Source organism: Chanodichthys erythropterus, chromosome 23, assembly GCF_024489055.1.
Source record: "Chanodichthys erythropterus isolate Z2021 chromosome 23, ASM2448905v1, whole genome shotgun sequence".
Lineage (NCBI taxonomy): Eukaryota > Metazoa > Chordata > Actinopteri > Cypriniformes > Xenocyprididae > Chanodichthys > Chanodichthys erythropterus.
Genome location: NC_090243.1, coordinates 20,409,999 through 20,436,267, shown reverse-complemented (window position 1 = coordinate 20,436,267; position 26,269 = coordinate 20,409,999). Strand labels below are relative to the sequence as shown.

General features: G+C 37.3%; 1 protein-coding gene and 1 long non-coding RNA gene across 3 annotated transcripts in view; one reads left to right on the top strand and one right to left on the bottom strand.

The window, feature by feature from the left end:
• Positions 1 to 5,779: 5,779 nt before the first annotated feature.
• LOC137013743 (uncharacterized) lies at positions 5,780 to 7,351 on the bottom strand. Its single transcript, XM_067377676.1, has one exon. The coding sequence runs from the start codon at positions 7,349 to 7,351 to the stop codon at positions 5,780 to 5,782; it is 1,572 nt and encodes a 523-aa protein (XP_067233777.1).
• A 1,213-nt stretch (positions 7,352 to 8,564) lies between these two features.
• Positions 8,565 to 26,269, top strand: part of LOC137014248 (uncharacterized) — a 439,549-nt gene continuing 421,844 nt past the window's right edge. The window contains exon 1 of one of the 2 annotated variants that reach the window (XR_010893823.1): positions 8,565 to 8,659. This is a non-coding gene — a long non-coding RNA (uncharacterized lncRNA). The remainder of the gene's footprint in view (positions 8,660 to 26,269) is intronic. The other variant, XR_010893821.1, reaches the window with a different exon arrangement.

The window sequence follows — 26,269 nt, the reverse complement described above, 5'->3', positions numbered from 1 at the left end:
ATCCCCGTTCAAGTTATCATTAACGATCAAGTCATTTCCACTCAAGCTCTGCTGGACTCAGGGGCCGCTGGGAATTTCATGTCAGACTCTTTTGCACAAGCCCATCACATCGAGCTAACCAAATATCATTCTCCATTGACAGTGGAAGCACTAGACGGAAAGCCCATAGGCAGGGGCAAAGTGGCTCACATCACTCAAGAACTCACACTTCAAGTCGGAGCACTACATCAAGAGATAATCCACTTCTACATCATACCTTCACCTAACAACTCCATCATTCTGGGATTACCCTGGCTTCGCACCCACAATCCTTATGTATCCTGGAAAGAGGGAGAAATTCTACACTGGGACGATCACTGCCATGAGCACTGTCTACAGTCCATAATTCCCATGCCCGTCCGAACAGTGGAATTCACGGAGGGTGAGTTCGAAAAACTCAACATTCCCGTTGAATATGCCGACCTGGCCATCGCTTTCAGTAAAAGAAAAGCCACGGAATTACCTCCACATCGCCCCAATGACTGCGCTATCGACCTGTTACCTGGAGCTACGCCCCCCAAGGGCAGAATATTCCCCTTGTCACAACCTGAGACAGCTTCGATGAAAGCCTACATAGAGGAGGAGCTAGCTAAGGGCTTCATCCGGCCATCAACCTCACCCGCGTCTGCGGGCTTTTTCTTCGTAAAAAAGAAAGATGGGGGACTAAGACCTTGCATTGACTATCGGGCTCTGAATGATATCACCGTTAAGTTCCGTTATCCATTGCCCCTTGTACCTACCGCCCTGGAACAATTGAGACAAGCTACATACTTCACCAAACTCGATCTCCGCTGTGCTTACAATCTCATACGCATCCGTGAGGGGGACGAATGGAAGACAGCATTCTCTACCACCTCCGGTCACTACGAGACCCTCGTGATGCCGTTCGGCCTGTCCAACAGTCCAGCTGTCTTCCAGTCGTATATCAATGATGTTTTCCGGGACATGCTGAACCGCTGGGTCATAGTGTACATCGATGATATTCTGATATACTCTACCTCCTTCGCTGAGCACGTTCAACACGTCAGAGCAGTCCTTCAACGCCTCATCCAGCATCAATTATATGCCAAGGCTGAGAAATGCGAATTTCATCAAACTTCCACGTCCTTCCTGGAGTACATCATTAGTCAAGACGGAGTGGCTATGGATGACGGAAAGGTGAAAGCTGTACTCGAGTGGCCAAAACCCCGTACGCTAAAGGAGTTACAACGTTTCCTGGGGTTCGCTAACTTTTATCGACGATTCATTAGAGGCTTCAGCAGCGTGGCCGCACCTCTCACAGCCATGACCAAACGCACATCCACCCGCTTAAGCTGGACACCGGCAGCCGATCAAGCATTCTGTGAGTTGAAAGAACGTTTCACGACAGCACCCATTCTCCGCCATCCCAATCCAGAACTTCCCTTCATTGTCGAGGTCGACGCATCCAACACAGGCATAGGTGCGGTCCTGTCACAGCGCCAAGGTGACCCTGAAAAGATGTATCCATGTGCCTTTTATTCACGTAAACTGTCTGCTGCTGAATGCAACTATGACGTAGGAGACCGGGAGTTACTCGCCATGAAAGCTGCGTTGGAGGAATGGCGGCACTGGCTAGAGGGGGCTCAGCATCAATTCACTGTACTCACCGACCATAAAAACTTAGAGTACCTCCGTGCAGCCAAACGTCTGAACCCAAGACAAGCCAGGTGGGCCATGTTTTTCACACGATTCAACCTTAAAGTCACATACAGGCCTGGGTCAAAGAACACAAAAGCTGACGCCTTATCACGACAGACCGAAAGCTTAGGACAACCCATCGCTCCCGAATCTATCATTCCTGAATCTCTACTTGTAGCGCCAGTCCAGTGGGACATAATGACCGAGATTGCACAAGCCAATGAACAATCCCCTCCTCCAGCAACTTGCCCAGCCGACCGCACTTATGTTCCAGCACCACTGCGTAACACAGTACTCCATCATGTCCACGATCTGCCCAGCTCCGGTCATCCAGGTATCACAGCCACACACAACTTGTTACAAAATCGCTTCTGGTGGGAGAACATGTTATCAGACACCACCCAATTCATACGCAACTGTACTGCCTGTCAGACTTCCAAATCATCCCATCAAGCACCTGCAGGACTACTTCAACCACTACCCATTCCTCGCCGACCCTGGTCCCATATTGCCATAGACTTTGTAACTGACTTGCCTCCGTCACAGAATCACACCACCATCCTCACAGTTGTCGATCGCTTTTCCAAAGCATGTCGTCTTATACCACTTCCCAAACTCCCCACAGCCATGGAAACAGCCGAAGTTCTATGTAACTACGTATTCCGTCTGTACGGTCTCCCGGAGGACATCATCTCCGACAGGGGGCCACAATTCACCTCCCGAGTGTGGGCGGCATTCTTCAAAACGCTCAACATTAACATCAGTCTCACTTCCGGGTACCACCCTGAATCTAATGGACAGACCGAACGTCTCAACCAAGAGCTCACCCGATTCCTACGTACATACTGTCAACGCCACCAAAATGAATGGAGCCGCTTCCTCCTATGGGCTGAGTACGCACAGAATTCTCTTAGAAAACCCTCTACCGGAGTCACCCCCTTTCAATGCGTTCTGGGCTATCAACCACCGTTGTTCCCCTGGTCTGGCGAACCATCAGAATTACCGGCTGTGAACGACTGGCTACAGAGAAGCGAGGAAACCTGGGATCTAGCTCACCACCATCTGCAACGGGCGGTTCGGAGGCAAGCCGAACAAGCGGATCGTCATCGGCGGCCTCATCCTGCTTACACGGTGGGACAATGGGTCTGGTTGTCGACCAGAGATCTACGCCTCAGACTTCCATGCAGAAAACTCAGTCCCAGGTTTGTAGGGCCTTTCCAAATTGTCAAACAAATCACCCCTGTATCATACCGTTTAAATTTACCTGCTAATTATCGTGTTTCCCCTACTTTTCATGTATCACTGCTGAAACCCTCCGAGGGTCCGGGAGGAGAGCCGGAGGGAGCCGAGGACCGTCATCCCCCACCGCTACAGATCGAGGGCGAGGAGGCTTATCAGGTCCGGGATCTGCTCGATTCCAGGCGCCGGGGTCGGAAGCTACAGTATCTGGTCGATTGGGAGGGGTACGGACCTGAGGAGCGATCCTGGGTCGATGCAGATGATATTCTGGACCCTGCTCTACTGGAGGAATTCCATCGGACGCATCCGGGAAGGCCGGCCCCTCGACCGCGTGGTAGACCCCGGCGTCCGCCTCCTCGCGTCAGGAGCCGCTCGCAGGGTGGGGGCTCTGTCATGAATGAGGCTCCCTCGACTCGTCCTCCGGACCATCGGAGGGAGCCATCACCGGAATATTGACTGTTTCTCATTCGGACTACATTTCCCATAGGCCCTCATTCCTGGGACTGATTACACATGCACCTGCACCACATCACACACACACTATTTAATTCACACACTGCTTTGCATCGCGAAGTCTTGATTTGCTTTTAGTGATCATTTCTGAGCGTTATTTCTGTGGACTGTTTACCCGTTGCTACCTGGACTGTTTATCTCCTGAGAACCTCTGCCGCCTACCCTGAACCTTGCCTGGACTTTACTCTGTGTTTGCTTGCCGCCTGTCTTGACTATTGCCTGTGACCCGTTTATGATTCTCGCTGCCAGCCCTGACCCTTGCCTGTCCCCGACTACGGTATTGTCTTTGCCCTGTTTTGTTATACTGTGTTTTAATAAAGACTGCAAATGGATCCACTCTCCACTGACCCCTCATTACAGCAGTAATGGATGACACAAGGCTTTTATTTATTTACTTTTATTTATTTATATATTTACGTTTATATGAAAATGTTGTACACCTCCCCATGTTAACAAACTTTCAAGACTATCGAGTTTATAAATGACCAACTTATAAAAACACATTTATAGCTGTGTTTGTAAAGAAATGCTCACTTTATATGTAGCTTGGAGCCGCTGCTGTGACGCTGTACAAATGCTTCCAGTGTGAATATTCGCACGTCTCTGCAGCTAAAGTGACGATGTAGTTGTGCTCACACACTGCTCATGCTTGCAGTGTGAACCTAACTCTAACCCTACAAGCAATAATCATAAAGGACTATTATAAATCGTATAGTGTGCGACCGGCTTAATGCTTTGGTTGGAGTCAGTTGTAGTTCTTGTTTTTTTTCCCATCTCTTTTGATAGCAGGTGTCAGTGTGTGAATTCACTCTTTTCTTTTTTATTCAGTCTGTCAAGTAGACTATAAGTAAACTAATGTAGGGAATAGAGAGTGAGGTATAGGGTGTGATTTGAAACACAGTATCGGAGTGTTGATTGTTATTTCATGGTATATTGCAGTAGGCTACTTTCTATAAAACTACAAATATTACCCAGAATGCATTGTTTTCTAAGGTATATTACTGTTTTAATGGGAAACTGTATGTTACTGTCAGAACTTAGCCATTTTTACAGTATTTTTTTTACAGTGTGGCTAATAAAATACAATGTCAAACGGTCCCTAAACAGTCCTTTACCATGTTAACCTGCACATCCACATTTATAATCTGGCTTTTTGCTGTTTCCATAATATTATTTTCAGTATCCACCTGTATAACCTGTCTACAGTATACATGTTGCTTCTTGAAAAAAAAAAAAATGACAGTATTCAGTATATTATTTTCCATAATTTAACAGATGCTTTAATCTAAATCAACTTACAATTTTAATAATACAAGCAGAAGTGATAAATCCAAGAGAGAAAAGAATATAAGTAAATGTTTGTTTAGTGCACTATAAATGTAGCTTAATACATACATATATATATATATATATAAATATATATATATATATATAAATATATATATATATATATATATAATAAACAAACAAGTGCAAATATGTATTCTTTCTATGGTGTATATAATCACCCCTCGGCTCTTAATGTGTCATGTTTCCTTCTGGAGCATCAGTGAATGTTTGAACCTTTTTTAATAGTTGTGTTTGAGTCCCTCAGTTGTCCTCAGTGTGAAAAGACGGATCTCAAAATCATTCAGTCACTGCTGGAAAGGGTTCAAATATGCAGAAGATGCTTGAAAACTGAAGAATCTGCAGGAGCTGGAGGATTTTTCTGAAGAACAGAGCTCAGTTTAACTGCTCAGGACAAACAAGAGACTCATGAACAACCATCACAAAACATAACAGTCGTGGATCATCAGGTAACCACACACAGTTATTTTAATCAATTCAGCTATTGTTTTGTCTTGTGAACTAAATGCAAATATATTTTATGTAAAATATCTTACACAGGACAGTACTAAACAAAAAATAACGCATTTTTTATTATCCCTCTTATTTTATTAAAATAATTCTCATTTTCACAGATTCTGCAAGGGGTTCACATACTTTTTCATGCCACTGTACAGTGTTGGTGAAAAGTTACTTTTAAAAGTAATGTATTACAATATATTGCATTACTCCCTGAAAAAGTAACTTTTTTTTTTTTTTTTTTTTTTTTTTTTTATTAAAAATACACCTGTGCATTTTATTTCTCTCAACATGGGGACAGGAGAGCTGTCAGTCAATAAATGTGAAAAGGAAACTTAGATATTTTGTTGTAAACTGAAAAACTAAGGTGTTACTTTACTAGTTACTTGAAAATATATTGTAACTCATGCGTTACCATACCTATATATATATGACACCTCGATTCAGTTTGTTCAGCAGGGTTTGACTAAGTTGTTTTATTTGTTTATATTTTTAAGGATCTTATGTATTCCAGTGCTCTGTGTTTTTCTTCTCCTGCTCTCTTCTTGATGTTTTCCAGTGTTTCAGCCTTTTCAGGCTCTTTGATTTCCTTCATCTTCTCAATCAGAAAATCAATATGTTGAAGTGTGAACAGAGAATCAGCATTAAGTGCGATAATCTCCAGAGTTTCCACACAGTGAAAAGCTTCCATCACCAGCTTTACTTTCTCCATCTCTAATTCTCGCAGTTCTTCTTTCAGCTTCTTGGTCAAAGACTCACTGTCTTTTATTTTGTTATTGTACTTTTTCTTTAAATCTTCATATGTCCTCTTCTCTTTTTTTGTCTTTGTCACATATATTTTTGCTTCTTTGACATGTTTGCTGGAGTGGCATTTATTTGTGCACACTGTACAGTGATAATTTTTCATCACGCTGCACCAGGAGAGATCACTGACCCACCAGCATCCTGGATAATGACAGTTCTCCTGACAGACGGTGCAGCACGTTGCCTCACTGGCTTTAGAAGTATCAATATCAACCCTTACTTTGTAGGGCACTTCAACTTCATACTCAAAGTTTTTATTTTCTTTGACATCTTTATCATGTTGCTCCAGTGTTTCTTGAGTTTGTTTCAGCTCATTTTGTTTTTTTTCTACATCTTGAACACGTGATTGTAGATTAGAGATATTTGCCTCCAACTGCTTCCGTTTCTGCAACACATCTTGAGTCATACGCAAGGATTTTGGTTGTATTTTATCAAGAAATTTGAACAATCCTGCCATTCCTTTAAAACTGAGATTCCATGCAAGTTCCTGTATCATTTCATATTCTTCATCAGCAGCATCTGACTGACAGTTGTCAAACAGGAAAAACACTGGCTGATTCTTGTCATTCACTGCACACTTGATTTTAGCCTCTTTAACAGCCGTCAGGGCATTTTTAGGTGACCTTCCATTTGAGTGTGTGAAGAGCAGGACAATGTTTTCAGCAATATCTCTTCCAAATAAAGACTGAACAGCATTAAATATGTATATTTGTCTGTCAGAGAGTCGATTTTGTTGTGCCATAATTACTAGACACACTGCATCTACTTCATGAATCCCTTCAGCAGATTTACTTAAACAAAACAAACTCATGGCGATCTGTTTATCAAGATCGATTCCACGTGTGTCTCCATATCCTGGAGTGTCGATGATTGTTAAATCAATTAAACTGTCTTTTAAACATAACCCATAAACAGTGATGATGGAGGTCTGACTGTGAACTGATGTTCGGTCACTCTGCTCATCTGTGATCTCAAACCAAACCTTGTCTTCTCTCTGAACACCCAACATGTGGTTGACTATAGTATTAATTAGTTTTGTTTTTCCTGTTCCTGTTTCTCCCACCACCAGAATGGTTTTACGGGGTTTGTTTGTGTCTCTCTCTCCAAATGTGATTTTTCTATATGGCTTAAACTGATCCAAATTGTCTGTACTTGTTTGTAGACGGTATCGAGCAGGATTTCCATCTTCAATTAAGATGCTTTTTTTGATGATTTCATTCAATTTGCGTAATTCTTGACTTGCACTGTTCATACTTTCTTCCTCTGTAATGTTAAAACACAAATATGTTACTTTACACAGCTTGTTAAGATGTCTTAATGTTGTACATGTATGATTTTGTTAGCTCACTGAAGAACCAAAAGTTAATTATAGTAGTAATGGTTCATTCAAGTAAAGAACTCAAAAGTCTTTACAGTTTTACTGTGGGTTTTTTACTACAGGGTTTACTGTGAGTATGCTTTTTGGTCAAATAATTTTAAAAAGACAGAGCATCTAGCAAAAAAAAAAAAAAAAAGTTTTATTACCAGGAGCAGAGGCAGACATTGCACAACAAAATCACCAGTGTTAAATTAACACCCCTCATTGTACATATGTGTTCACACTACAGGGTGTTAAAAATAACACTGAAGCAGTGTTAACGTTAATGAGATAATTAATGACTAATTAAGTGATGATTGACAATTATTAGTGACACCTGATGCTAATAAGCAAATTCTTTCGAGGAAAGAGAAACAACAAGGAGAAAAAGAGAGAGACAACAACTACAACTGACTTCCAGCCATTAACCTATTAACCCCTTAACTGTCACGGTCCCTTTTACTCTTGACTTTTTTAAAGGGGTCATGAACTGTGTTGGTTTATTGTTTTATAATGTTTCCTGGGGTGCACTTATAATGTTAGTTTGCTTTTTACATCCAAAATTGTCATAATTCATAAATAAAAGGCATTTTTCCTACCCCGATTTTAGCCCTCTGGTTTGAACGCTGTTTTAAGGGGCGTGTCTCTGTGAGACTTCAGTGGAAACGCCCACTGCTGTGATTGGCTGACATCTTTGCATATGAAATGGTCAAGTATTACTCTCTCTTTTAGTGTGTTTTTACTATTACAGCTCTCAAGGTTATCTAATCATGAAAAGTGTTGCATTACATTTAGATCTGGCAGGCACGTGCACACATAGACAAAAAAGGGGCTTGAGCACCTGCCCTTTTTCTTCCTGGAGAGAAAGTGCCCTTTTTTCTGGGGTGCTTTTTTTTTAAAATAAATGAATATATATTCCTGTTTGCGCACAGCTTTCCTGTCAAACAAATATATTTACTGTATAAAACAAATAATAAAAAAAGTACTATATCAGGTAGGCTTTGTCGAGTTCAGATCCCTCACTCCGCGACACGCCATTCATGCCCGCACGCACACGCGCGCCACGCCCCACCTCACCTCGAGTTTGCTGCTGGCTGAAAACTTGTGACAACTATTCCCGCAAAAAAATGCAACTGCTGTCTGGCGATGAGAAGCGAAAAAGAAAAAAGCCCTAGATGGATGCATCCCGTGCATTTCTTTCAGGTATAGCCTATGTTCACAAACCTGAAAGTTTTGGCTATTTAAGGGTTATTTATACATTTAACGCTGCATTAAGAGTTTGACCACAATCAACACATCTGCCTGATTTGATACTAATGAAATTTATGTCATATTATAATTTCAATCATTTTATTGTGCTATGCATTGCGTTTTGAACCATGGTAAAGATATCGGTTGGGCTGTCAATACCAGAAGAGAAGCATTTCATGGACTTGCATCCATGAACCGCATTATTAGACAGTTTTCTAAGGATGCATGGTTTATTAAAACTATTTAAAATCATAATACAGCATCAGCTACATAATGCTATTCTTACATCTACACTTACACAGGATAATACATCAATAAAAGTTTAAACCCTCGCTCTGTCCACATATTCTTGTTGAAGAAATTACAGTGGCTGTAGCATTTCTATCACAAAGAAGTGGCCGAATATTATTATTTAACTAATAATATATTTTTAATCATGGTGGCCAGGGATGGGCAGTATTTCAGATACATGTATTTAAAATACGTATTTGAAATACAAAATACTATTTTGTATTTTGTATTTTAAAGCCTTTGGAAAAAATCAAATGTAATTTGTATTTAAATACATTTAAGATGAGTATTTTTGTATTTTCAAAATACTCAAAATACTTTGAGACAGTCAACCTCTTTATCAGGGTGTTGTTTTCATGCATCAACTAGTTCAGACCAGGTTCAGACCAGACACGCCCCCCAATCCCCCCGTCAGCCAAATAATGGGAGTAGATGGGGACTTCGGCTAAAAGAGTAAATAAAGCTTGCTTAGACAAATCCAAATTAAACCCTGCGGCTCGTGACGACACATTGATGTCCTAAGACACGAAACGATCGGTTTGTGTGAGAAACCGAACAGTATTTATATAATTTTTTACCTCTAATACACGACTATGTCCAACTCCGTTCAGCATCGGTTAGTGATGTCTGATCACGCTCTGACAACGGAAGTGATGTCTCACGCATATACTTTAATGAGTGTCAGACATCACTGCCGCTGTCAGAGCGCGATCAGACATCACAAACCGATCGTTTCGTGTCTTAGGACATCAATGTGTCGTCACGAGCCGCAGGGTTTAATTTGGATTTGTCTAAGCAAGCTTTTTTTACTCTTTTAGCCGAAGTCCCCATCTACTCCCATTATTTGGCTGACAGACAGCAGTCTCATTTGTGTTTTACTGAAGAAAAAAGTCACCTACATCTTGGATGCGCTGGGGGCAAGCAGATAAACATCAAAATTTCATTTTTGGGTGAACTATCCCTTTAACGTTACTGCATGTTAAGCCTAGTTCAGACTGCACGAGTTTAGCCCCGATTTTGGCTCGCCGACAGGTTTTGAGAAATCGCAGACAAATGCCCGAAATCACAGGCAAATCGCTGCTCGTTCACGTGAGTTCGGGGAGGAGTTATAGACCACAATATCAGCAAGCCTGGCTTTGTACACATAAACATTACAATGTTTAGATAGGACTTTCCGCTTTCTCTTTAGCTTTGTGCAGTTGAAGCCTTGTTTATACTTTCGCAATTCGCATGGCTCTACGCCATGAACCTGTTACCTGCTTACTGCGCGCGCTCCTCAGTAAACCTAGGCTTTTATGCTTGACGTGCTCTCCATTGTATAATTCTGTGAAAAACGACAGAGGGCGACTCTGAGTAATTGTTCTCCAAACCACCAAAAAGCAGCAATGAGAGGAAGTAGTTTGCCGAATAATTTGTCAAACACCTCTTATACTATGTCAAACACTCGTCTTGTGAGAAGTTTGTGAATAAATGGATTTCTTCACATGTAAACTGATTAGGTTGTAGGTCATTTTGACGACACATGTGAAAAAGTTTTTTAGTACACTTCTTAAACCCTACCCAAATAATCAAGTTAAACCCAGTAAACTTGAAATTGTGACTTGAGACATTAGAACAAAACATATTAATATGATAACATATGTATAACACTAAATTGAACAATACTGTGTTATATATGTTTTTTAATTCATTAATTATTTTATTTAAATTAACGATTGTATTAAACACCGACCATTACTTTATTCATTATTTCTGCTATGCAGGCTCATTTTGTAAATGTAATCATTTTAAATTTTACAAACATGGTGCTTTATGAAAATGTAACTGGACACATTTCCAAATTGTGATTGTGTTTACCCATCTATGCAAATGTTTGTTTATGTAGAGACGAAATAATTAGGTTAATCATTGTCTGTCTCCATCAGTTTAGTGTAGTAATTGTGTGCATTTGTGATGACAATGATGAAAGATACACTACACTTTTAGTTTTATTGTTCACCAAAAAAAGTGCCAAATGATTTCTAATTAAAAAAAAAATTATTTTAGATAAACTTTATATTTTCTAATTATGTATATAGAAACAAATAAACTTTACATTAAATAAATATAAAAGTTACTATACTACTTGCGTAAAAAAAAGCATCAAAAGAGTTTGAAATTCAGTTTTTGCTGTGGTATCAAAACTGATATTGATAATTGTGAAACCATGCCATATATTGTCATATCATCCATCCCTATTCTTTGCTATATAGCAGAAAAGGTTCCCACAGTTTTACAGTTTTTTTTAATAGTGTTCACCATAAGTAATAGACTACATTGTAACCTTGTCAGAAGTAAGTATATAAATGGCTGCTATTTTGCACTACATAAGTTTATTTGTAATTACCAGCAAGGAAGCAAGCACTTAAGAAAGAGAGAGAGAGAATGACAGAGAGTGCAGAAATGAGGTAAGGAATTAAAAGTCAGTAGGCCTATGTAGTTTCTTAATTCACTGTGACTATTTATAATTAGCTTAACAAATTACACATTGTCACATTGGCTTTTAATGATGGTGATAAAACATAATAAAAGTTAAAAATTCGTTTTTTTTTTTTTTTTTTAGTTTTTTATTTCCTACAGGGCAGGGGAAGGGAAGAGGTATATAAAATTAAAACGAAAGTTTCTAGTAGTTGCACACATCTAAATGCTTTTTGGCATTCAGAATAGGCCCAGATAGATTTCAGCCTAATAGGGATACCTGCACTGAATCTTCAATTTCACATGTATTTTTGTGTATTTTCAAAATACAAAATACTGTATTTGTATTTAAATACATTTTCCCACACAGTATTTTGTATTTGTATTTAAATACATTTTTCCACACAGTATTATGTATTTGTATTTTAAATACATTTCCATGTATTTATGCCCATCTCTGATGGTGGCTTTGATCGTGGATTTGATCGTGCTGTGCTGTCTAACAACAAAAATCAGCAGGCTTTTGTCGTCCTCTGCAGGCATTTGTTATAATATATAACAGTGGTTCTCAAACTTTTTTCCCAGTGGGCCGCACAATGGTCCAAATGAAAGTCTCACGGTCCGCATATAATTTACATATGACGTCACCAATACAAACCAATCAGATTTAATGTTATCGTGTTAGCAAATACTATTATTATACCTAGATTTTGCACACAATAAATAACAAATAAAAACTAACTTACTGACATTAGCTTTACAATAATTATCAGTAATGCTCAATGAACACACAAACTGTATAAATCACTTTAAGTTGCTATTTAATTCTGTATGACTGTATGACTCTCTTCAACAGCATCGCAATAGTCACCAAACAATCACATAAACGCCTTAATAGGCAAATGTTACTCAGCTCTTTTTACAAACAACATTGAGCGCACTGTAATTACAATCTCTGACGATATCAAGCATTCTGTGATGTCGCAATCCCTCGCGCAGCATCGGATCCGCGAGCGCGCGCAGAGTTGGACTCATTCCAGCCGCGGGTGCGCTGATGCGGTTATTTTTACTGATTTAAAATACATCAAACAAACACATCGATTTCACAGTTCAGTCTTTTGAAATTGTAGGTTTTGCTTGTCAAGTAGCCTACTACAGAGCAAACAGGAAGGCCGTCCATCTCGTTCAACTGATTCTTCCATTCTTCTTACCTTCGATGCTGACTCTTCTTGTTTGCATGTGTTCCTTCATTGTATGTTCCTCATTTTGTTTTTCTCCTCTAATAACAAATTTGACCATTTTTGACCAGGCTTAAATTTACAAAATTAATGGCTACTGTTTGAATTCTTCCTAAGCGCGCACTTGTGTTTGTTTCGTTAACCGAGTGATTGCGTCATTAGCCTACATTGCCTGATGTCTGAAAATAATAAATGCTCACCAAAATTATTTTATATGACAAATAAAGCATTATAGCTCATTTATATTTATTTAATTCACTTTAATTAAAAATTTAAAACAAAAATAAATTGTATGCTATATATATATATATATATATATATTTTTTTTTTTTTTTTTTTTAAATTGTGATCGGCATATCGCGAGCCGCATTTACATTCGTGACGGGCCGCAGGTTGAGAACCACTGCTCCACACCCATTCAAACGCTTGCTGCAGTGAAGTGTCGCGTTGCGCGACTCGCGCCCAATTACACTCACTGGATGTCATGGCAACTGAATCATCGAGGAAAACTTTAAATATCTCGCCTTAATCGCTTTAATTTCTGACCATCTCCAAAAAGACATAAAACACTAAACAAATGATTCTGGCATGCGTTTATCAAAGTAGGAAATCCAGACGTTTAATCCCTTAACACAATTACTGCTGTTGAAATACGAAATTGAGGCGGGTCCGGATTGAATTCCCTCCGGGTCCGGACTTTGAGAAGTGCTGATATATAATGTATTAACAGTTCAGGAAAAAAAAAATTCTTGATGTGTTTAAATATGCAGATTAGCTTATTTTGGTTAATTTAGAAGAAATCTACAGATGCAAACAGACGGAGGGTAGTAGGCTTAAAACAAACTCCATCTAAATGTGTAGGGTTAGGGTTAAGTTTTCTTTCCATTAGAGTAAAAGACTTGGCAGCAAAAATGGACCTTAAAATTGTAAAATCTTAAAATTGTCCACTTCATGAAAGAAGTATTCCAATAACAGCAAAAAATTAAAACGATTTATTGATTTGTGCAAAATAAACAAATTATTAGTGAAACTATGACTCTCTCCTTGGTCCAGTAATTTATTCTAAATATATAGCTACTTGAAAATAGTTGCTGTTGACTTCTCTTGTGATAAACCTAGTGAATACTAAAGAAGACCATGGTCTGTGTGTGAACTAATTATTTTGTAGAAATCTGTGGGGTATAAAACAATTGCGTGAGTGTAAGTGAAGTCAAAGTTGTCTTAATATATTTAAGGGTTCGTTATTTAAATAATTATGAGAAGTGCCCTTTTTTCCACTTGAGCCCCTGCCCCCCAAAATGTCTGTGCACGTCCCTGAGATCTGGTATTATATTTAGATCGTGGCATGAAAGCTTGCAGAGATGAACGTTGTAGTCGATCACAGACATGTTGAGCTCATGAAAGCACCCACACAGCAGGAGACTCCTAGGCGGATCCGCATTCAAGTCGCCAAACCCGCGTGACTGTCACATCCGTTTTGGCGCCGCCCAGAGGATCAGGTCCGCATCCGGGCGATGCCATAAATTCTACTGTCAATCAGCGGGTCTTAAGCGGACCCATGTCGGATCCGCGGACGCGCACGCGCCTTTACTGTAACGGTTGTATCAATTTGCGGGTCCCAAACGGACCCGCCTCGGAGGTAAGGTTTTAATCGCGGATGCAGCGCGAAGCCAAGGCGGGGTCCTCGATCCGCCTTCGTTACAGATCCGTCACTGCGCGCAAGTGGACTCCGATACGGGTCTGTTCGCGGCAGAGGTGTATAGTCCAGGGGTCAGAAAGTAAAAGTCCTGCCATATTTTTTTTCCACCCACTGAAGCGGTGTTAAAGTTAATGAGATAATTAAGTGTTTAATTGAGTGATGATTGACCATTATTGAAGACACCTGATGATAACAAGCAGAATCACCAAAGGAGAAAATCACAGTTTTTAAGATACCATCACAGAGGTCATGGTTTGCTTTAGTTGGGCTCTTGACCCTTCACTTTTTAATATTAGAATTTGTTTGGGTTGTTATAACTGAGTTATAACAGCTAGACAAGCAAAGAGAAAAGATGGTCAGGTTACGTTTTCACATAATCATTATTTGATCTGAATCATTGAACTCAGCCCAATCTTTGAGTTAGATTTACATTATTGATTACAGCAGCACTGTGATTAAACAGAAGATCAGCTTTATTGATAAAATATGAAGGATTTCTTAACAGTTGTTCTGATCAAAAAAAAAATTTCTGTTAGGCACACACAGACATCAAGAATCAGCCTGTGAATCTCAATGACGGTGACAAGCAACATATTCTGATCAACAGATCAACTCTGAACATTAGAAAAGGAGCTACTAAAAAGTCCCATAAAAACAGCAAAAAACAAAATAGTGAGAATAAAGAAAATTACTAAAACAATTAAGCTCATAATTTATTCATGCAGCAATGCATGATGGGAGGCATGGATGAATTTTGATTGGTAGCACCCAGAATGCACTGCAACATGCTTTATTATTCTCACCACTGTTGAGATTCACAGGCTGATTCTTAATATGTGTGTCTAAATGTGAGCCTTTTTTTTCTAAGAACTTTTGATGAAACCTTTGAATTATTTAAAAAAAAAAAAAAAAAAAAACTGAATCTTGTGCTGTAGAATCACAGTGCTGCTGTAATCAATAATGTAAATCTAACTCAGAGATTGGGCTCTAAATGAGTTCAGTGATTCAGATCAAATAATGATTATGTGAAAACATAACCAACACCACCTGATCATCTTTTAACTTTGTTTGTCTGGTTGGTTTTAATGCAGTTAAAACTGCCCAAGTAAAATCTAATGTTAAAAAGTCAAGGGTCAAGAGCTCAACTAAAACAAACCGTGACCTCTGTGATGGTGTCTTAAAAATTGTGATTTTCTCCTTTGGTGATTCTGCTTGTTATCATCAGGTGTCTTCAATAATGCTTAATCATCACTCAATTAATCACTTAATTATCTCATTAACTTTAACACTGCTTCAGTGGGTGGAAAAAAAATATGGCAGGACTTTTACTTTCTGAGCCCTGGACTTTCCACCTCTGCGCGATGCCTCCGCGGTGGATCTGCCACGGAGTCCTTTTGCTGTGTGGGCAGTGATCTCGTCATTTCAATCTCAATTTCTGCACACTAACAAATGCTTTCATCTTCACTAACAGTGCAAATGCGATAAAACTAAAAGATTTGTTGAATAAAACGTGAGTTTTGCGCATCAGTCACTGATAAACTCGCGCTGTTTGATTGACAGCTTCAGCGCGCGCTGCTCCAGCGATTGCAAAGGGGTTTTCTTTGATCGCTTTCTTTATATAATTTAATCACTGTTAAATAACAGATTAACTGTTACTCACATGTTGCTGTTACTGTCGAGTCCAGGTCCTGCACAATATTTTGTAATCCTCAACGGCATGTTATTGCTTGGTAGAAAGTGTCTTCTACTAGTGTAGAGTGTCAGTCCACTAGTTTCTATGGCAATATCAGCTGCTTTTTTTTTTTTAAACGTACATTAATGCTGAAATCGAACTTGAATGATGACAACACAGAATAAAATACTAGTGATCATCAAATCCTTTTTACAGTTTACTTTACACACTTTGCGTTTAAATCTTCCACTTTTTTCACAACCTTTGTAAAAACGTTATTATATAAGATCATTATGTTTATAGCGTGATCCATTAAAACATATATTATACTTTAATTCAGACCTAGTGGTCTATAATTTTCTTGTATTTAACCAGAATAAACAGACATGAATGAATGAATGAATGACTGTAACACACAATAGAAACCCTCTAAATCCCAACAGAACAAGAAACACTAACAGATCTCTCAAGATCTCAGCATCTTCACTTATTACAATCCACACTTTATTTCATATTAAAGTTATTATTGAGAATTAACAGAGGTTTAGATGTTGATGTTTTATTGAATAAAATAATAAAGTGTGAAGTCACCGTTCTGGTGGTCAGTACTTGCTTTAGTTGAGCTCTTGACCCTTGACACTTTAACATTAGTGTTTCTCAGACTGCTTTAACTGTGTGTTTCTGATACATGTTTGTTATAGCAGAAAAGAAAAATCTCAGATGATGTTGGTCACTTTTTAAGTGATGATAATCATCATAAAGTGGTCAGACTCACTGATAGTAGAGTTTGGTCTTTAACTAAATTGTTTAATATTAGTTGTAATTTAAAACACCAAACTTTTGCAGTACTGTAATACTATAAAAAAAAAATTATGCAGAAAATGTTTTGTCAAGGTCATACAGACTCACACAGACATCAAGAATCAGTGTATGAATCTCAACAATAGTGACAAAAAAAAAATTCAGATCAATTCACGTCACAAAACAAGCTACTAAAGTCACAAAAAAGCTTTATTGATTGACCATTTTTCTACGCTTTTAAAGTGAAGGTATTTGATCGTAATAATTCAGGAAATACCTGTAAAAGTTTTTCGGTTTATTTAAATAGGATATTTTTCTTTAATTCTACAGGGTTTTTGCTGCCATTCATTTGACCGTTTTACCATTTAACTGTTTTGTTACTGTTTAATTACTGATTATTTTTGTAATTTTAAATACATTTGTTTGTAATTTAAGAAAACAGAAAAAATACTGTATAAAAATACAGTAAAGTTTCAGTAAAAAATATGTGAATTACTGTAATTTTTCATTAATGTCATAACACATAAAATAACAGCCGAGTTGTTAATTTACATACATTGTTTGTAATTTTGCAGAGTTTTAAGTATAATTTAAAATAAAAGAAAATGACTGTAAAAAAAAGAAATCAGTTATTTTCCATAAAATTAGGATTTTGTTTTACAATGTAGGAGCCATACAATATACTGATGACTTAATAAATAAAAAAAAAACTTCTGTTGCGCTTCTGATTTGGCAGTGAAATTGTGAAGATGTGAAGGATTCTATGGTCCAGTAAGTATTTTCACTCCATAATGGTGGTTGCGCTACCGGAGCGCCATCTAGTGGTTGTTACCCAAAAAGTATCAAAGTGTCGCCTCTTCTCTTTACTTAGGCTACCTATTGCATGTCATGTGAATCGGTGGGCGGGGCTAAATAGGCAGTAATGAAGTAGGCGTTGATCTTCTTCTGCAGAGGCGGAGCTTGCTGCCCTTTGACGTCATAGATCCCCACTTTGTAAATCCTGTTGTTTTCTGGGTCTGGTGTCAATTAAAGCTTTTATTGGACTAACAAGGACGTTTTCAGCTCTAAAACTTACAGGATATTCTTATAGTATGATGACCTCTTATATGTCAAAAGCTCAAGGAAAATTTGATTTCTCAGTTCATCACCCCTTTAATGTTAGTTTTTTTTGGCTGTTGTAGCTGTTTGTTACGGCAATAATGACGAGAAAATATGATCAGCTACTGTCAGCTGCTTTATGATAATAATATAACTGTCATGTAGTGGCTTAATTCACTGATCTAATGACTGAGATTTATATGAATAAAATGTTGCGTTTGTGTTGGCTCTCTTCTAGAAATACAAAGATAAAAGTTTTAATCAGAAAAGCTGAATGAGCTTTAAACACATTGTATACTAAACACTTTAAAACTCCTGCAAAACTTCCTCACAGACATCAAGAATCAGCATATGAATCTCAACAATGGTGACATGCTTCATGTCACAATGCATTCTGGGTGCATCATGCAAAAAAATAAATAAATAAATAAATTCATTAAAGGGTTAGTTCACCCAAAAATGAAAATTGTCATTAATGACTCACCCTCATGTCATTCCAAACCCATAAGACCTCCGTTCATCTTCGGAACACAGTTTAAGATATTCCAATAGGTGGTGATGTGCACCAAGTAGGTTATGTAAATCGCCATTAAACAAAAGAAGAAGAATGAAGTAGAATGGCGTGCTTTTTCTTAGTGTCTGTTTCCATGGTGAATCATCAATTCATCACTCTTTTGAGAATGTCTTGTTGTGTGTTAACCGGGAACATACTGTACTCTGGGTTGGCTGAACTTACTCCCGGACGCATTTTTGGAACCAGCATACCTCGAGTAAGTAAAGTTTGGGTTAATCAACCGAGAGTTCAGAGTATATGTGACAGTAAGTTAACCCTGCTTTCTGGAATACACCCCTGATCTCCAGTTACAACTAATTCACAACTTTTAGACATGTTTGCGAAGGTTGTTTTGTTTACAGCGTGCGTCTCCCTCAGACTGTAAACGAAGCTCGGGCGCACCAGATAACACGTCAGCAGCATCTTACGTCAGCAGCGTCACTGCGGAGTCGTGAACGTGGATTGACAACAGACCCGGAAGAGAATACAATGCTGAATAAAGTTGTAGTTTTTGGACCAAAATGTATTTTAGATGCTTCAAAAAATTCTAGCTAACCCACTGATGTCACATGGACTACTTTGATGATGTTTCTATTACCTTTCTGGACATGGACAGTATACCGTATTTTCAATGGAGGGACAGAAAGCTCTCGGACTAAATCTAAAATATCTTAAACTGTGTTCCGAAGATGAACGGAGGTCTTACGGGTTTGGAACGACATGAGGGCAGAGGTGGAGATTCCAGGGGTCAGAAAGTAAAAGTCCTGCCATATTTTTATTCCACCCACTGAAGCATTAATGAGATAAATAAGTGATTAATTGAGTGATGATTGAGCATTATTGAAGACACCTGATGATAACAAGCAGAATCACCAAAGGAGAAAATCACAATTTTTAAGTTACCATCATCGAGGTCAGGGTTTGTTTTAGTTGAGCTCTTGACCCTTGACTTTTTAATATTAAATTTTGTTTGGGCAGTTGTAACTGCATTAAAACCAAACAGACAAGCAACGTTAAAAGATGATCAGGTGTTGTTGGTTATGTTTTCACATAATCATTATTTGATCTGAATCACTGAACTCATTTAGAGCCCAATCTCTGAGTTAGATTTACATTATTGATTACAGCAGCACTGTGATTCTACAGCACAAGATCAGCTTTTACAATACATTTTTTTTTTTTTTTTTTTTTTAAGAGTTCTGGGGCCGTATTCACAAAACATTTTATCTTACCACTAAGAGTTCTCCTAAATAGCAGTAAAAGTTCTTAGCTAAGAGTTTTCTCTTAAAACCTATTAACAAAGCTGCTGAGACAAACTTTTACTAAGGAATAGACTGAAGTCTTAAGCTAAGAGTAAGGGCGGGGTTGACCTCGTTGCTATGGTGTAAACACACAGTAATTGGCTGATTTTTGACTAATAAAAGTTTTTGTTTCTTTGTTTCTTTCATACACATCTTCTTAATGAGGTGTAGATGTTTTATCAAAATTTATAAATGTCACCGTTACAGAGGTAAGCGCTTGTTTTAGCTGGGCTCCTGACCCTTGACAATTTGACTTTAGTTTTTCTCCAATTGTTGTAACTGTGTTTTTTTAAAGCATTTGATACAATAAAAAATTGTGAAAAAATTAAAGTCTGTTCAAATTGGTTTTGGATGCTTGATTATTGATGATGATATAAACTCATACAGTGGTCTTATTCACAAATCTTTGAAAATTGTGTTATTCATCTAGACATAATGCAGGATTATGAAAGTTTTTATCCTTATGCAGCAATTATTTGGACAGTTTTATTTTTTCAGATAAACACTGAACATCACAAAACAAGCTACAAAAAAGATATTTTAGTGTCACCATCGCTGAGGATCATACGCTGATTCATGATGTCTGTGTGAGAAACACTGCTCAAAACTCTGCATAATGTATTAAAAAACTAATAAAAAAGGGGGTAAAAACACCTTTAATTAATGCAAAAATGCAATTTAATACACTCAGTTTACATTTTGGTGATGATCAATGAATCAGGACACTCCATGATGATTGCATCACCAGCACAAAACAACCAAATTCATCTGATGAACTAATGTGTTTTGATAACACAGTTAAAGCAGCCAGAGAAAATCAAATGTTAAAAATGGCAAGAATCAAGAGCACATCTAAAGCAAACGCTCTCCTCTATAACGGTGACTTCAAACTTTATTATTTTCTATAAAACACAAACGCAGAAGGCGATGTTCTCGTGACCTTGTTCAACTTTGCCTAAAAGTTCTCTAAAAGTGACAAAAATTCTAAAACTTTACAGAACATTTGGGACATAAAACATCCTCTTTTGGTAATGAAAGTGCTGCAGTTTAAGTTTCCTTATATGATTTTAGGGGGACGTTCCAATTTGGTTAATTTTATGCTCACACAAGAACGTTACAATGAGGATATTTAGGACATTAACTGAACGTTGCTACATGTTTTTTTTGTTGGTCATTTAATAACGTTCCCGATATGAGTTTAGGGGAACGTTTTATTTTGGTTATTTTATGGTCATGCAAGAACGTTACAAAGAGGACATTTGGGAAGTTAACAGAACGTCCTATAGTGATAGTCCCCTAAACACGTCCTGAATGTTCCTTAAAGGTCCACCAAATAACGTTCCCCAAACCTTAAAAGAACTCCACATCGTTCTTGCATGACCATAAAATAACCAAAATAGAATGTCCCCCTGAAGTCATATCGGGAACGTAATTAAATGATCAACAGAGGACCATGTGGGAACATTCTGTTACTGTCCCAAATCTCCTATTTGTACACTGTAAAATGTAATTTTTTTGTAATTAGTGTAGTTTACTTATAAAGCTTAATTAAACTGTTGGGTTTACATAAAAAAAAAAATTACGGAAACCGATTGCCTTAAATTTAGCAAGTTAACTCATCATTTTGAATTGATAAAACTAGATACCACACAGTACAGAGTACTTAGAAATCTTGAGGATTGGTAATTCAATTTTACAAATTGAGTACTTAGTTCAGTCATGTTTAAAATCTTGTTCACATTATGTAGAAACTGCCTTAAATTTAAAAGCATTTTTACTCAAAGTTGCAGCAATGGACCATACATTTATTTGTATTTATTAAACTGGAGATACTGTTGAAAATAATAAAGTTTGATGTCACCATCATAGTGGAAAGTGTTTGCTTTAGTTGGGCTCTTGACCTTGACTTTTAACATTAGTGTTTCTCTGGCTGTCGTGACTCAGTGTTTGTAAGACACAGCTGTTATGGTGAAAAAAGCCAAGAGAAATACTGGGATTGATCTGTTGGATCTGTACCACTGATTCTTGATGTCTCCGTGTGTCTATATAGTCCAAAATGTTTTTTGACTAACGTATTAAAAATATGATTTCAACAGTGCGCCGTCTCTTGCTATAGTTTCATTGATTATTAAAAACAAATAAGTGACAAACCACACTTTTCACAAAGTATAAAGCTCAGGATTAAATCTGTGGGTATTCAACGATATCATCAGGAAAGATGCAACAGATCAATCCCAGCATTTCTCTTGGCTTTTTTCACCATAACAGCTGTGTCTTACAAACACTGAGTTACGACAGCCAGAGAAACACTAATGTTAAAAGTCAAGGTCAAGAGCCCAACTAAAGCAAACACTTTCCACCATGATGGTGACATCAAACTTTATTATTTTCAACAGTATCTCCAGTTTAATAAATACAAATAAATGTATGGTCCATTGTTGCAACAGAGTAAAAAATGCTTGAGAAATTTAAGGCAGTTTCTACATAATGTGAACAAGATTTTTAACATGACTGAACTAAGTACTCAATTTGTAAAATTGAATTACCAATCCTCAAGATTTCTAAGTACTCTGTACTGTGTGGTAGCTAAACCCAACAGTTTAATGAAGCTTTCTAAGTAAACTCAACTAATTACATTTTACAGTGAATCCTCAAGATTTCTAAGTACTCTGTACTGTGTGGTAGCTAGTTTTATCAATTCAAAATAATGAGTTAACTTACTTGCTAAATTTAAGGCAATCGGTTTCCTTAAGTTTTTTATGTAAACCCAACAGTTTAATTAAGCTTTCTAAGTAAACTCAACTAATTACATTTTACAGTGTAACATTCTTTTTTGACCATAGAATAACCAAAAGAGAACACCCCCCTAAAGTTATATAAGGAACCTTGAACTGCAGCACTTTCATTACCAAAAGAAGACATTTAAGGAACGTCCCGAATGTTCTGTAAAGGTTCAGAATTTTCATCACCTTTTGAGAACTTTTAGGGAACGTTGCGCAAGGTCCTGAGAATGTTGCCTTCTATGTGGGAGGTTGTCCTGCTAAAAATTTTACGTTCCCAGAACATTCTCAGAACGTCCACTGGTATTAAGAACATTGTCTAGTATGTTCAGTTCAGTAATGTTCAGTTTAATGTCCTAAATATCCTCATTGTAACGTTCTTATGTGACCATAAAATAAACCAAATTGGAACGTCCCCCTAAAATCATATAATGAACCTTGAACTGCAGCTCTTTCATAACCAAAAGAGGACGTTTTATGTCCCAAATGTTCTGTAAAATTTGGTTTGTAATAAGTGAAGATGCAGAGATCTAGAGAGATCTGGGGCTGTATTCACAAAACATCTTAAGGCTAAAAGTAGCTCCTAAATTGCCGATTTAGGAGAAACTCTTAAAAATAATGGGCGTGTCAGTCCTAATTTTAGGAGTCCTACATTTTTGCTCTAAGAGTATTTCACAAAGCATTTTAACGCTAAAACTAGCTCCTAAATCTGTGAAACGTTAGGAGTAGTCAAGAGGACTCCTAAGTCACTAAGACCAAATCACAATCAGTCCTAATCCACACAAAGACACTGAAAACCATTGAGGGAATAGAGGATAGAGCCTTAGGTGCTGATCATTTTCTTCATAAATGCAATAAAATGCAATGCAATAAAAAAAATGTAATTTATAGATTTGAATCAATGTCTGATTACCTGTGGCAGTGGTTTACATGGGTTCACACTTACAAATAATTGAATAGAGTAAAAAAAAAAAAAAAAAAATATATATATATATATATATATATATATATATATATATATATATATATATATATATATATATATATATATATATATACATATATAATATATATATAATCTCATCTGTGTATTTATTCCTCTTCTCGTGCTGATTAGAAAGACCGTTTGAATGTGTTTCTCCCAAACTTTGTTTATAAAACATAATTTGTCACTTGAATTCTACAATCTCTTGAGATGCAGACATCCAAGAGGTGGACAATTAACTGTATAGTTTAATTAGTGACACTTAGCCTACATTTTAAAACCTTTATGGCAAAAATATGTCAACATTTTATTTTGCCTGTGGGAACATTTTTATTAAAAAAAAAACATTTATTTGAATAGGGCAACATTTGTATTTTTAAACCTTTATTTTAATATGGAAACATGACACCTCATTCTACAATATTTCTATGATTAAATCGCTGACTCCTCCCCCATCAGCCAATCACTGTGTGTTTACTCCATAGCAACGAGGTCAACCCCGCCCTTACTCTTAGCTTAAGACTTCAGTCTATTCCTTAGTAAAAGTTGGTCTCAGCAGCTTTGTGAATAGGTTTTAAGAGAAAACTCTTAGCTAAGAACTTTTAGGAGAACTCTTAGTGGTAAGATAAAATGTTTTGTGAATACGGCCCCTGTTATTGTTTAATGTTGTTTGTGTTATCTGAGTTTCATGTGTCACCATTGTGCTGAAGGGTAGCTCCTGTGCTTCAGTCAGTGATGATCCAGGAACACTGATGTTCTGCTGCATGTTGCTTTATTTTAAGACAGTAACTGTGTAGTTACTGATGCGGTGATACAGCGATACAGCAGTTACATTAGCTCATATGTGAGTTTTTGTCAGGTAATGATTTAATGCAAGAGATTTGCAATTTAAAGAAAAGGTTTCAAAATATTAATTATGATAATACCTGTATAGAGCTTTAAGTGAAAATAGTTTTTGTTTGAACAGCCACTTTTATTAGTCAAGTTTTTGACAAGGGCAGCAGGGACGTTCTGAGAACATTTCCAAATAAAGTATGGTTCCCTAAACGTTCAGAGAATGTCTTGAATGTTCCCTGAAGCCCTGCCAAATAACGTCCCCCAAACCTTAAAACAACTCCACATCGTGATCGTCTGTGAACATACTGGGAACGTTACTCAACACCAGTGGGGACGTTCTGAGAATGTTCTGGGAACATAAAATTTCTAGCGGGGTAGTGACTTAGGAGTCCTCTTGATTACTCCTAACGTTTCACAGACTTAGGAGCTAGTTTTAGCGCTAAAATGCTTTGTGAAATACTCTTAGAGCAAAAATTTAGGAGTCCTAAAATTAGGACTGACACACCCATTATTTTTAAGAGTTTCTCCTAAATTGGCAAGTTAGGAGCTACTTTTAGCCTTAAGATGTTTTGTGAATACGGCCCCTGATTTAAAAAAAAAAAAAAAAAAAAGAGTTCATTTAAACACACAGACATCAAGAATCATCCTGTGAATCTCAACAGTGGTGGCCATCATAAAGCATGTTGCAGTGCATTCTGGGAGCCACCAATCAAAATTCATCCATGGCTCCCATCATGCATTGCTGCATGAATAAATTATGAGCTTAATTGTCTTAGTAATTTCATTTATTCTCACTATTAAAATTTTGCTGTTTTTCTGTGACTTTTTAGTAGCTTGTTTTCTAATGTTCAGAGTTGATCTGTTGATCAGAATATGTTGCTTGTCACCGTTGTTGAGATTCACAGGCTGATTCTTGATGTTTATGTGTGCCTAAAAGAATGTTTTTTTTTTTTTTTTGTGATAAGGACAACTTTTTTTAAAAAAAAAAACTTCTGTATTGTATAAGCTGATCTTCTGCAGAATCACAGTTCTGCTGTAATCAGTAATGTAAATCTAACTCAGAGATTGGGCTCTAAATGAGTTCAGTGATTCAGATCAAATAATGATTATGTAAAAACATAACCAACATCTGATCATTTTTTAACTTTGCTTGTCTGGTTGGTTTTAATGCAGTTAAAACTGCCCAAACAAAATCTAATATTAAAAAGTCAAGGGTCAAGATCTCAACTAAAACAAACCCTGACCTCGATGATGGTAACTTAAAAATTGTGATTTTCTCCTTTGGTGATTCTGCTTGTTATCATCAGGTGTCTTCAATAATGCTCAATCATCACTCAATTAATCACTTATTTATCTCATTAATGCTTCAGTGGGTGGAATAAAAATATGGCAGGACTTTTACTTTCTGACCCCTGGACTATACACCTCTGAATGCAGCTTAAGGGTCTAGTTAACAATACAAGATGCAGTAAAAGCAATTAACTTCATTGTTCGTGACAGCATCCCAAGAGAGACAAAGTATTAACATGTAAATTGACATGTAAATGATTTTTTTATTGTTCCTGCACAAATATTTTCTAAACAACACACACAAAAAACTTCCTGCAGGAAAAATTGCAATACTTAGCAAGACTTTTGTCAAACTCACAAATTATGTATGCACATTATTGCTTCAGTGAATACAATAATAGGCCTATATATCATAGGACACATTTTTAATTTTCTGTTTTAACACATCTTTTCATGTATTCCAGTACTCCTTGTTTTTCTTCTCCTGCTCTCTTCTTGATGTTTTTCAGTGTTTCAGCTTTTTCAGGCTCATTTATTTCCTTCAGCTTCTCAATCAGACC

What these genes read in the sequence shown, in the direction of transcription:
- LOC137013743 (XM_067377676.1), bottom strand. Translation starts at nt 7,351, where the DNA reads ATGAACAGTGCAAGTCAAGAATTACGCAAATTGAATGAAATCATCAAA.